Source organism: Oncorhynchus mykiss, chromosome 7, assembly GCF_013265735.2.
Source record: "Oncorhynchus mykiss isolate Arlee chromosome 7, USDA_OmykA_1.1, whole genome shotgun sequence".
Taxonomy (NCBI): domain Eukaryota; kingdom Metazoa; phylum Chordata; class Actinopteri; order Salmoniformes; family Salmonidae; genus Oncorhynchus; species Oncorhynchus mykiss.
In genome coordinates, this window is record NC_048571.1 from 64,604,796 (window position 1) to 64,619,097 (window position 14,302).

General features: G+C 42.0%; 1 protein-coding gene across 6 annotated transcripts in view; it reads left to right on the plus strand.

Moving 5' to 3' along the window:
* LOC110528236 (nck-associated protein 5-like) overlaps positions 1 to 14,302 on the plus strand; it is a 103,745-nt gene that overhangs the window by 70,689 nt on the left and 18,754 nt on the right. For all 6 annotated transcript variants that reach the window (XM_021610118.2, XM_021610122.2, XM_021610121.2 and 3 more), the window contains 3 exons: positions 3,797 to 3,865; positions 4,054 to 4,092; positions 4,257 to 4,376. In XM_021610118.2, the coding sequence (XP_021465793.2) occupies positions 3,797 to 3,865; positions 4,054 to 4,092; positions 4,257 to 4,376 (228 nt within the window). The remainder of the gene's footprint in view (positions 1 to 3,796; positions 3,866 to 4,053; positions 4,093 to 4,256; positions 4,377 to 14,302) is intronic.

Below are 14,302 nucleotides of genomic sequence, written 5' to 3' on the forward strand. Positions count from 1 at the left end.
CTCTGTAAATATATTCATTGTGATCATCTTGTTCTGCTCACTGAGGGCCCCACCACGCTCAAATCAGAGGCAGAACCAAATCTCAATAAGATTATACAATGACCTGGTAGGTGCTGCAGGTCACTGACCACCAAAACAGAATGTTTTTAAAACCGTTTTTCCCCCACAGCAGTCAGAACCTTGAACTCTATTCACTAGCCCCCCCACCCCCTCCCTATGGCTGCTCTAGGGATCTAGGGACTTTATGGATTGTTGATATTTATGAATTGTGGTGATGCTATTCTAGCTGCTTGGCACATTTGTGAATGTAAATCCTGTATATGTCAGTGGAGGCTGCTGAGGGAGGACGACTCATAATTGTTGGAATGAAGCTTATGAAAGGGCATCAAACGAAACCATGTGTTTGATGTATTTGATACCATTCCACTGATTCCGCTCCAGCCATTACCACAAGCCTGTCCTCACCAATTAAGGTGTGTGTGTGTGTGTGTGTGTGTGTGTGTGGACACAGTGGGGAGAACAAGTATTTGATACACTGCTGATTTTGCAGGTTTTCCTACTTACAAAGCATGTAGAGGTTTAATTTTTTTATCATAGGTACACTTCAACTGTGAGAGACGGAATCTAAAACAAAAATCCAGAAAATCACATTGTATGATTTTTAAGTAATTAATTTGCATTTTATTACATGACATAAGTATTTGATCACCTACCAACCATTAAGAATTCCGGCTCTCACAGACCTGTTCGTTTTTCTTTAAGAAGCCCTCCTGTTCTCCCCTCATTACCTGTATTAACTGCTTCTGTTTGAACTCGTTACCTGTATAAAAGACACCTGTCCACACACTCAATCAAACAGACTCCAACCTCTCCACAATGGCCAAGAACAGAGAGCTGTGTAAGGACATCAGGGATAAAATTGTAGACCTGCACAAGGCTGGGATGGGCTACAGGACAATAGGCAAGCAGCTTGGTGAGAAGGCAACAACTGTTGGCGCAATTATTAGAAAATGGAAGAAGTTCAAGATGACGGTCAATCACCCTCGGTCTGGGGCTCCATGCAAGATCTCACCTCGTGGGGCATCAATGATCATGAGGAAGGTGAGGGATCAGCCCAGAACTACACGGCATGACCTGGTCAATGACCTGAAGAGAGCTGGGACCACAGTCTCAAAGAACCATTAGTAACACACTACGCCGTCATGGATTAAAATCCTGCAGCGCAGGCAAGGTCCCCCTGCTCAAGCCAGCGCATGTCCAGGCCCGTCTGAAGTTTGCCAATGACCATCTGGATGATCCAGAGGAGGAATTGGAGAAGGTCATGTGGTCTGATGAGACAAAAATAGAGCTTTTTGGTCTAAACTCCACTCGCAGTGTTTGGAGGAAGAAGGATGAGTACAACCCCAAGAACACCATCCCAACCGTGAAGCATGGAGGTGGAAACATCATTCTTTGGGGATGCTTTTCTGCAAAGGGTTAGGAAAAGGACGACTGCACCATATTGAGGGGAGGACGGATGGGACCATGTATCGTGAAATCTTGGCCAACAACCTCCTTCCCTCAGTAAGAGCATTGAAGATGGGTCGTGGCTGGGTCTTCCAGCATGACAACGACCTGAAACACACAGCCAGGACAACTAAGGAGTGGCTCCGTAAGAAGCATCTCAAGGTCCTGGAGTGGCCTAGCCAGTCTCCAGACCTGAACCCAATAGACCATCTTTGGAGGGAGCTGAAAGTCCGTATTGCCCAGCGACAGCCCCGAAACCTGAAGGATCTGGAGAAGGTCTGTATGGATGAGTGGGCCAAAATCCCTGCTGCAGTGTGTGCAAACCTGGTCAAGAACTACAGGAACATATGATCTCTGTAATTGCAAACAAAGGATTCTGTACCAAATATTAAGTTCTGCTTTTCTGATGTATCAAATACTTAGGTCATGCAATAAATGCAAATTAATTACTTAAAAATCATACAATGTGATTTTCTGGATTTTTGTTTTAGATTCCGTCTCACAGTTTAAGTGTACCTATAATAAAAATTACAGACCTCTACATGCTTTGTAAGTAGGAAAACCTGCAAAATCGGCAGTGTATCAAATACTTGTTCTCCCCACTATATATTTATGTGTATATTAGTTACTTCAGAGCTACAGTACTGTAAACAAATACCACCAACCTTGGTTGCATGGCAATAAAGTATCTGCTTTACAGTGGTGTAAAGTACTTAAATAAAAATACTTTAAAGTACAACTGAAGTAGGTTTTGGGGGAATCTGTACATTTTATATTTTTGACAACTTTTACCTCACTCCTAAAGAAAATTATGTACTTTTTACTCCATACATTTTCCCTGACACCGGAATGCTTAGCAGGACAGGAAAATGGTCCAATTCAGGCAGTTATCAAGAGAACCTCCTTGGTCATCCCTACTGCCTCTGATCTGGCGGACTCACTAAACACACATGCTTATTTTGTAAATTATGTCTGAGTGTTGGAGCATGCTCCTGGATAGCCGTAAATACAATAAATAAATGAAAGAATTGTGACTTCTGTTTTTCTTAATCTAAGGAATTTTAAATGATTTATACTTTATTTTGGATAATTATGTATATTTAAAACCAACTACTTTTAGACTTGTGTTTTACTAGGTGACTCCATTTTTACTTTCAGGTATCTTTACTTTTACTCAAGTATGACAATTCGGTACTTTTTTCACCTCTGCATGTTTCTCTTTTAGGAGGTAGGCTATCCACAGTCCAAAACTGAAAATCTTAGAAACAGTGTTGCAACTGATCTGAACTGGCCTGACTTGCCCACACACTCTCCCCCTTTCTGTCTTACACACACCCTCCACTGGACAATGCAATGATTTCTGACTAAGCGACAGTCATCGAGCCTCAAGCTAGACTGTTTGATTCCTATTCTACTTTGAAACCTCGTAGACAAGCAAATTGAAAACTCTCTTTTCTCTCGCTCGGTGGCGATGGGAATTGATGTTGCCAAAATAATTTGGTCTCCTATCCTCCCGTTCCCCTCGCCATCCACCATTCCCTGATCATTGAACACTTGGGACCATCACAGCTTCCATGACGCACTGTAGAGGGAGCGTTAAATGTGTGACTGCTGTTTTGATGTGCAATCACTGGTGGCTTAGGTGATTCTATTTCTATGAAGACATGTTTTGTTCTTTCGCACCTTCTCTCCCTCTATTGCCTCACTCCCTTTTTATTCCTATCAGCATGTTGTTCTTTCTCATTCCTCCTAACTCTCTGTCTTGTCTCTGTTTCCCTCCCATTTCATTCTTTCAATCTTTCAGAATCCATCTCTCCTCCCCTTTGTTTCAGTCCCCCATCACACCTTTGATTTCATAGTTGCCGTGGTGACATGTTCCCGCCTTTGATCATGGCGAATAAGACATTGGCAGGATTCTCTTTTTAATGAGTTCACCAGTCTACACCTATTACAGCAAGGATATATCTATATTTTTTATAAATGGTCCTTGTTCAGATGTATCAAACCCCTTTGGAGATCTACCTAATCTTTTGCTCTTTCGTTTATTCTTTCGCATTGTCAAATTCTCCATGGGGACTATTGTGAAATCAACTGATTTTGATCATTCTCGGCCACAAAGAAGCTTGCTCTTCTAGGTGTAGACATTGAAATGCACTGTGATCATATGAGACGGGTGGGGATGAATCTCCCGAGGTTGATCTTTGTTGTCAAATTTATGCTTTCGATAGATGTATGTAATTGGTCTCCCTCTCTCTTTTCTCTGTCTTTGTCCTTTCTCTCTCCTTTGTAGGCTGAGAATTCAGCCCTGGCCCTTGCGAATGAAAGCCAGAGAGAAGCCTATGAAAGGTGTCTGGATGAGGTGAGTTTCATATAGAGAAGGAGAAGGTCGTCCTGACTGTGTCACACTATGTTTTGTCTGTCTCTGTAACCACTACATAAGTTCTCAGCTTTTATACACTGCTAAGTTTACTATTCTTAAGCCTCAAATCATTCTCCATTTATGACCAAAGACTAGTAAAGATTAAACTTTAATTCTATCTTTTTCAGGTGGCCAACCATGTGGTACAGGCTCTTCTGAATCAAAAGGTAAGACATAGTTCATGAAGACAAGTCGATGACGTTCAGACTCAACAGTCTAACAAGTTAATGAGCAGTTATTTTACACAAGTTTAGTGTGTGTTCGTGCGTGCATGCCTGCGTGTGTAAATGTGAAGGTTTGTTGATTTGTTTTGTGTGCGTGTTTGTTCTAGGACCTGCGGGAGGAGTGTATTAAGCTGAAGATGCGTGTGTTTGACCTGGAGAGACAGAACATAACCCTGACTGAGCTCTTTGCCCAGAAACCACACCCCCAGGCCAGCCATCTGCAGCAGGTACAGAATGTGTGATGTGTTCTGTGTGTGTTCATGAAATTGATTTCTCTGTGAAGATTTAGACATTACGCATAAATGAACAAGTTGCTTTTCATTTTGTTTCAGTTGCTTAGTTTTTGCAAAACTGTAATGAATTTGACAAGATAAAGGATAATTAGGCATGAGTTAATTATCTGCCAAAATTGTTGCAACCCCTATTACTAGCCTATTCAACCTCTCTTTTGTATCGTCTGAGATCCCCAAAGATTGGAAAGCTGCCGCGGTCATCCCCCTCTTCAAAGGGGGAGACACTCTAGACCCAAACTGCTACAGACCTATATCTATCCTACCCTGCCTTTATATAAGGTTTTCGAAAGCCAAGTTAACAAACAGGTCACCGACCATTTCGAATCCCACCATGCCTTCTCCGCTACGCAATCTGGTTTCCGAGCTGGTCGTGGGTGCCCCTCAGCCACGCTCAAGGTCCTAAACGATATCATAACCGCCATTGATAAGAGACTACTGTGCAGCTGTATTCATCGACCTGGCCAAGGCTTTTGACTCTGTCAATCACCACATTCTTATCGGAAGACTCAACAGCCTTGGTTTCTCAAATGACTGCCTTGCCTGGTTCACCAACTACTTCTCAGAGTTCAGTGTGTCAAATCGGAGGGCCTTTTGTCCGGACCTCTGGCAGTCTCTGTGGGGGTGCCACAGGGTTAAATTCTCGGGCCGACTCTCTTCTCTGTATACATTAATGATATCACTCTTGCTGCTGGTGATTCTCTGATCCACCTCTACGCAGATGACACCATTCTGTATACTTCTGGCCCTTCTTTGGACACTGTGTTAACTAACCTCCAAACGAGCTTCAATGCCATACAACTCTCCTTCCGTTTAGTTTAGTTTGATTAATTCAACCATTTAAAAAAACAAGCACATAACTTAAAAGCCATACACGCACATTAATAAAATCATTGAAGATAACACACAATAAAGTCTGGGACTTATTTCCATTGTGGTCCTCTTGAGACACGATGGCTATACAAGATGGAACACAGTTAAACACAGTATGGCAGTGAAATAATAAAACAAAAACAGAGAAGAAGAACATCTATCTCATCATTCCAGTTACATCATAGGGGTTATTCATATGGGGACAGGGGACATCAAACATATTTTTACTTTTTATTTTTAAAGCTGTCCAGAGAGGACATTGTATTTATAGGCAGAGGCAACTCATTCCATTCTGAGGCTCCAGTATACAAGAAAGTACCTTTCCCAGCATTACTCCTGAACCTGTATGAGCACACATCAGCAACACCTGATCTGGTGCTGTGATTGTGTGCATCCCTAACACGAGGAAAGTAATCACTTACATATCTGGGCGCAGGACCATAAATACTCCTGAAAACCAAACCTAGTCTAATCTGGGACACCCTAGCCTCAACAGGCAGCCAGTTTAGTTCCTGAAAGCAGCTCCTGCCTATGTTTGTACGTGGACTCACCTTCAATACTACCCTGATCAACTTATTCTGGGCTATCTGGAGCTTCCCCTTCATACGTTTAGATAAGCCCCCAAACCAGGAAGTACTAGAATAGTCAAAATGGCATTGAATGAGGGCAGTAGCTAGCACTTTCCTTATCAAGCATCTTGGACTTTCTAGCCAAAAACTTAGTCCTGGCATTAACCTTCCCTAGCACCTTATTGCCCATGCTCACACCCCCCAAACTTAGCTACTTGGGATGTATCCTTGATGTAACGGAGGTTTTTGTAGTCAGCATCTCACCCCCTAACTCCACTCTGATTTCAGACAACCTACACAATTTAGGTCTGGATCCAAAAATAAGTGCAGAGATGGCTTATTATCTCCAAGCCATTTGCTAATGTTAGTAAGCTCTATGCTAAGTATGCTCTCCAACATAGTTTAACTTTTGTGAGACACCAGAAGTGTAGAATCATCCACATAAAGAAATAGAAGGCAAGAACAGGCCTCTTTCATATCATTAATATACAATAAAAACAGCAGAGACCCAAGCACGCTTCCCTGCGTAACGCCCCAACTGATTGGTTTTGCCTGAGACAGTGAACCATTAACCTCTACTACTTGCTCCCTTCCTGATAACTAGGACTTTACCCAGCCTAGAGTGATACTACTTAACCCCAGTGCCTACAGTTTGGAGATTAGGAGACAGTGGATAACTGTATCAAAGGCCTTCTGTAGGTCAAGCCGTACCATTCCACACAGATTTCCCTCATCAATCTCTTTCCTGATGAAGTCAGTCAAGTAAAGTAGACATGAATCAGTGGAGTATGTTTTTCTACAACCCGACTGAAAATCATACATTAGACCCTGTTTGTTAACATATTCATACATTTGCTAATGTACAATTTTCTCCAGGATCTTTGATGTTACACAGAGGATAGATACAGGCCTATAGTTCCCAGGGTCAGACTTGATCACCTTCTTATACAGAGGTATAACTTTAGCTTGTTTCATGTCCCTGGGAAAGGTGCCTTGTTCAAGAGAGATTAACAATATGCGTAATACAAGGGCCAATTTGCTCAGCAGAATCTTTTAGACACCTTGCAGGAATATTATCCAGGACTGTGGCTTTGGAGCATTTAAGCTCTGCCAGCATACTGACTATTTTGGCTGTTGCTACCTTTGCAAAAGAAAAAGAGTTTGGCTGAACCCCTAGCTCTAAATAATACTTCTCGACTTGGTTGCTTCCATACAAACCATAACTGGTGGGCAGCTTGCTAACCAGCTTGCTGGCAACAGAAGTAAAAAAAAAAAAAGAGTTGAATTCATTGGCAACCTCTGCTTTTTCATATACCATCTCCCCTTTGATGTTCAGTCCAATACTGTTTAGTTTGTTTTTGGTAGTACTACTACAGCCTAGATAAGGAACCTTAAATGATTTCCATAGCTTGTTAGGGCCCTTTTTGTTTTCAATGATTTTCTCAGCAAAGTAACCCCTCTTAGCTTCATCCATCCTCCTCTGTGCTCCATTTCTGTGACGTTTATATAGGACAAAATCAGGTTGCTCTTGAGAGTTCTTAAATTTCTTAAAGGCCTTATTCCTGGCTTGGATAGTTTCTAGAATTTCATGATTAAACCAAGGGCTTGATCTCTGCTTTACCCTGGCCCGTCTAATGGGAGCCATCACATTCACCACATCAAGGAATCTACATTTAAAGACTTCCCAGGCATTGTCTACCTCTACACTATCTAGTACAGGTGACCAGTCAATTGTACCTTCTTCCTCCCTAAACTTTTCTACACAGTATTTTTTGAGTCCTCTGATTTGGTTTTGTGACACTTAAATATATCTTTAAAAATCCTCCTTGTGCAAAATGTAATAAAATGATCACGGATTCCATAGACTATTACTCCACTCTGTGATATTTTAGATTTATCAGACACCAATATTAAGTTAATTGTACTTTGCACTGTTTCACATATCCTGGTGGGATCTTTTGTAATTTGGGTCAGAGCAAGTGATCTACAAAAGTGCATAAATACATTGTGGGTTGGGCTATTCTTTTTGCAGACATCAGTATTGAAATCCCCTAACAAACTGATTTCCTTCAAGTGAATCATTACAGTTTGACAACACAATTTCAATACCTTCATAGAATGCATTCTGCTTGGGCGGCCTGTAACACACCCCCAACAAAATCGGCTTGGTTTTGGGAAGGCAGATATCCAGCCAGACAATCTTCAGATCAGCGTTTAAATCTGATCTGACGTTAAAAGCAATGTCTGATCTTACAAACGCACATATTCCCCTACCGTTCCGATTCCGATCCTTCCTGAAAACAGAGTAATTACCTATCTCAATTTCTGAGTCAAAAAAAGATGAATCCAACCATGTCTCAGTAAAACATAAGACACCCAGACTCGCATTAAGCATCTCCAATCCAAAATTAAATCTAGAATCGGCTTCCTATTTCGCAACAAAGAATCCTTCACTTATGCTGCCAAACATAGCCTCGTAAAACTGACTATTCTACCGATCCTTGACTTCGGCAATGTCATTTACAAAATAGCCTCCAACTCTACTCAGCAAATTGGATGCAGTCTATCACAGTGCCATCTGTTTTGTCACCCAAGCCCCATATACTACCCACCACTGCGACCTGTATGCTCTCGTTGGCTGGCCCTCGCTTCATATTCGCCGCCAAACCCACTGGCTCCAGGTCATCTACAAGTCTTTGCTAGGTAAAGCCCCACCTTATCTCAGCTCACTGGTCACCATAGCAGCACCCACCCTTAGCACGCGCTCCAGCAGGTATATTTCACTGGTCACCCCCAAAGCCAATTCCTACTTTGGCCGCCTTTCCTTCCAGTTCTCTGCTGCCAATGACTGGAACAACCTGCAAAAATCACTGATGCTGGAGACTCATATCTCCCTCACTAACTTTAAGCACCAGCTGTCAGAACCGCTCACAGATCACTGCACTTGTACATAGTCCATCTGTAAAAAGCCCATCCAACTACCTCATCCCCATATTGTTATTTATTTTGCTCCTTTGCACCCCAATATCTCTACTTGCACATTCATCTTCTGCACATCTATCACTCCAGTGTTTAATTGCCATATTGTAATTATTTTTCCACTATGGCCTATTTATTGCCTTACCTCCCTTATCCTACCTCATTTGCACACACTGTATAGTTGAAGTCGGAAGTTTACATACACTTAGGTTGGAGTCATTAAAACTAGTTTTTCAACCACTCCACAAATGTCTTGTTAACAAACTATAGTTTTGGCAAGTCGGTTAGGACATCTACTTTGTGCATTACACAAGTCATTTTTCCAACAATTGTTTACAGACAGATTATTTCACTTACAATTCACTGTATCACAATTCCAGTGGGTCAGAAGTTTCCATACACTAAGTTGACTGTGCCTTTAAACAGCTTAGAAAATTCCAGAAAATTATGTCATGGCTTTAGATGCATCTGATTAGGCTAATTGACATCATTTGAGTCAATTGGAGGTGTACCTATGGATGTATTTCAAGGCCTACCTTCAAACTCAGTGCCTCTTTGCTTGACATCATGGGAAAATCAATAGAAATCAGCCAAGACCTCCACAAGTCTGGTTCATCCTTGGGAGCAATTTCCAAACACCTGAAGGTACCACTTTCATCTGTACAAACAATAGTACGCAAGTATAAACACGATGGGACCACACAGCCGTCATACCGCTCTGGAAGGAGACGCGTTCTGTCTCCTAGAGATGAATGTACTTTGTTGCGAAAAGTGCAAATTAATCACAGAACAACAACAAAGGACCTTGTGAAGATGTAGGAAACTGGTACAAAAGTATCTATATCCACAGTAAAACGAGTCCTACAGTGGGGCAAAAAAGTATTTAGTCAGCCACTAATTGTGCAAGTTCTCCCACTTAAAAAGATGAGAGGCCTGTAATTTTCATCATAGGTACACTTCAACTATGACAGACAAAATGAGGGAAAAAATTCCAGAAAATCACATTGTAGGATTTTTAATGAATTTATTTGCAAATTATGGTGGAAAATAAGTATTTGGTCAATAACAAAAGTTTATCTCAATACTTTGTCATTGCCAACAAAGGGTATATAGCAGAGATAGCAGAGTCTTCACAAGGTTTTCACACACTTGTTGCTGGTATTTTGGCCCATTCCTCCATGCAGATCTCCTCTACAGCAGTGATGTTTTGGGGCTGTTGCTGGGCAACACGGACTTTCAACTCCCTCCAAAGATTTTCTATGGTGTTGAGATCTGGAGACTGGCTAGGCCACTCCAGGACCTTGAAATGCTTCTTACGAAGCCACTCCTTCGTTGCCCGGGCGGTGTGTTTGGGATCATTGTCATGCTGAAAGACCCAGCCACGTTTAATCTTCAATGCCCTTGCTTGATGGAAGGAGGTTTTCACTCAAAATCTCACGATACATGGCCTCATTCATTCTTTCCTTTACACGGATCAGTCATCCTGGTCCCTTTGCAGAAAAACAGCCCCAAAGCATGATGTTTCCACCCCCATGCTTCACAGTAGGTATGGTGTTCTTTGGATGCAACTCAGCATTCTTTGTCCTCCAAACACGACGAGTTGAGTTTTTACCAAAATTCTATTTTGGTTTCATCTGACCAAATGACTTTCTCCCAATCTTCTTCTGGCTCATCCAAATGCTCTCTAGCAAACTTCAGACGGGCCTGGACATGTACTGGCTTAAGCAGGGGGACACGTCTGGCACTGCAGGATTTGAGTCCCTGGCGGCGTAGTGTGTTACTGATGGTAGGCTTTGTTACTTTGGTCCCATCTCTCTGCAGGTCATTCACTAGGTCCCCCCGTGTGGTTCTGGGATTTTTGCTCACCGTTCTTGTGATAATTTTGACCCCACGGGGTGAGATCTTGCGTGGAGCCCCAGATCGAGGGAGATTATCAGTGGTCTTGTATGTCTTCCATTTCCTAATAATTGCTCCCACAGTTGATTTCTTCAAACCAAGCTGCTTACCTATTGCAGATTCAGTCTTCCCAGCCTGGTGCAGGTCTACAATTTTGTTTCTGGTGTCCTTTGACAGCTCTTTGGTCTTGGCCATAGTGGAGTTTGGAGTGTGACTGTTTGAGGTTGTTTGAGGTCTTTTATACTGATAACAAGTTCAAACAGGTGCCATTAATACAGGTAACGAGTGGAGGACAGGTCTGTGAGAGCCAGAAATGTTGCTTGTTTGTAGGTGACCAAATACTTATGTTCCACCATCATTTGCAAATGAATTCATTAAAAATCCTACAATGTGATTTTCTGGGAAACAAATTCTCATTTTGTCTGTCATAGTTGAAGTGTACCTATGATGAAAATTACAGGCCTCATCTTTTTAAGTGGGAGAACTTGCACAGTTGGTGGCTGACTAAATACTTTTTTGCCCCACTGTATATCGACATAACTTGAAAGGCCGCTCAGCAAGGAAAAAGCCACTGCTCCAAAACCGCCATAAAAAAGCTAGACTACAGTTTGCAAATGCACATGGGGACAAGGATTGTACTTTTTGGAGAAATGTTCTCTGGTCTGATGAAACAAAAATAGAACTGTTTGGCCATAACGGCCATCGTTATGTTTGGAGGAAAAAGGGGCATGCTTGCAAGCCGAAGAACACCACCCCAAACGTGAAGCACGGGGTTGGCAGCATCATGTTGTGGGGGTGCTTTGCTGCAGGAGGGACTGGTGCACTTCACAAAATAGATGGCATCATGAGGAAAGACAATTATGTGGATATATTGAAGCAACACCTCAAGACATCAGTCACGAAGTTAAAGCTTGGTCGCAAATGGGTCTTCCAAATGGACAATGATCCCAAGCATACTTCCAAAGTTGTGGCAAATGGCTTAAGGACAACAAAGTCAAGGTATTGGAGTGGCCATCACAAAGCCCTGACCTCATAGCCTGGTTCCTCTCTAGGTTTCTTCCTAGGGTTCCGGCTTTTCTAGGGAGTTTTTCCTAGCCACCATGCTTCTACACTTGCATTGCTTGCTGTTTGAGGTTTTAGGCTGGGTTTCTGTACAGCACTTTGTGACATCAGCTGATGTAAGAAGGACATTTTAAAGACGATTGATGGATTGATTGATTGATTGACCTCAATCCTATAGAAAATTTGTGGGCAGGACTGAAAAAGCGTGTGCGTGCAAGGAGGCCTACAAACCTGACTCAGTTACACCAGCTCTGTCGGGAAGGAATGGGCCAAAATTCACCCAACTTCTTGTGGGAAGCTTGTGGAAGCTTACCCGAAACGTTTGACCCAAGTTAACCAATTTAAAGCCAATGCTACCAAATTCTAATTGAGTGTATGTAAACTTCTGACCCAATGGGAATGTGATGAAATAATTCTCTCTGCTATTATTCTGACATTTCACATTCTTCAAATAAAGTGGTGATCCTAACTGACCTAAGGCAGGGAATTTTTACTAGGATTAAATGTCAGGAATGGTGAAAAACTGAGTTTAAATGTATTTGTCTAAGGTGTATGTAAACTTCCGACTTCAACTGTATATAGACTTTTTCTATTGTACTATTGACTGTATGTTTGTTTATTATATGTGTAACTCTGTGTTTGACACACTGTTTGCTTTATCTTGGCCAGGTCGCAGTTTTAAATGAGAACTTGTTCTCAACTAACCTACCTGGTTAAATAAAGGTGAAATAAAATATATAGAAATTAGTATTGACAGACTGTTGTTGAAAGTGTGACCAAAGAATGGATTTAAGTCTGTCCGTTGGCTCTCGGATCATTTGGACTGTTAATGAGAATTTGGATATGAATGTTTTTTTCCATAATTCCTCACATCAGAATACCCACAGAGAAAATAACGTCTATCCCATCAAATTGGAGAGACTCATTTTTGCCTGTGTGTGATATGCTTATCTAAACCACTGGGGGAGAGGGAGAACCTCTTTTCTGCCTTGCTTGTCTCCTGTTCATTATGATTATATTCAGAACACGATCAAAGTATGGTCCTATGTGTCATCCTGTTTCTGTTTACTACTTAATAAGAACGTTGTTTCTGAGGTAATCTGCTTTCATTTGGTAGGGAGATGAGAAGCTATCCCACATCTCTGTCACGCTGATCTCATTATTGTTGTTGCTTAGGTGATTGTTGTCAAGGTGAAATGTGGAACTGTTATATGAAGGCTAGTTTTAGAATTCTATCACATATCCTCCATAGTGCGTAGTGATCTATTCTGTGTTGATATAGTCAGATAGATGTGAGATTGAAATATTACAGCAAGGACTATGATGCCTTGCTGCTCTTTGGATTTACAGTGGGGCAAAAAAGTATTTATTCAGCCACCAATTGTGCAAGTTCTCCCACTTAAAAAGATGAGAGGCCTGTACTTTTCATCATAGGTACACTTCAACTATGACAGACAAAATGAGAAGAAAAATCCAGAAAATCACTTTGTAGGATTTTTTATGAATTTATTTGCAAATTATGGTGGAAAATAAGTATTTGGTCACCTACAAACAAGCAACATTTCTGGCTCTCACAGACCTGTAACTTCTTCTTTGAGGCTCCTCTGTCCTCCACTCGTTACCTGTATTAATGGCACTTGTTATCAGTATAAAAGACACCTGTCCACAACCTCAAACAGTCACACTCAAAACTCCACTATGGCCAAGACCAAAGAGCTGTCAAAGGACACCGAAAACAAAATTGTAGACCTGCACCAGGCTGGGAAGACTGAATCTGCAATAGGTAAGCAGCTTGGTTTGAAGAAATCAACTGTGGGAGCAATTATTAGGAAATGGAAGACATACAAGACCACTGATAATCTCCCTCGATCTGGGGCTCCACGCAAGATCTCACCCCGTGGGGTCAAAATGATCACAAGAATGGTGAGCAAAAATCCCAGAACCACACGGGGGGACCTAGTGAATGACCTGCAGAGAGATGGGACCAAAGTAACAAAGCCTACCATCAGTAACACACTACGCCGCCAGGGACTCAAATCCTGCAGTGCCAGACGTGTCCCCCTGCTTAAGCCAGTACATGTCCAGGCCCGTCTGAAGTTTGCTAGAGAGCATTTGGATGATCCAGAAGAAGATTGGGAGAATGTCATATGGTCAGATGAAACCAAAATATAACTTTTTGGTTAAAAACTCAACTCGTCGTGTTTGGAGGACAAAGAATACTGAGTTGCATCCAAAGAACACCATACCTACTGTGGGGCATGGGGGTGGAAACATCATGCTTTGGGGTAGTTTTTTTGCAAAGGAACCAGGACGACTGATCCGTGTAAAGGCAAGAATGAATGGGGCCATGTATCGTGAGATTTTGAGTGAAAACCTCCTTCCATCAGCAAGGGCATTGAAGATGAAATGTGGCTGGGTCTTTCAGCATGACAATGATCCCAAACACACCACCCAGGCAACGAAGGAGTGGCTTCGTAAGAAGCA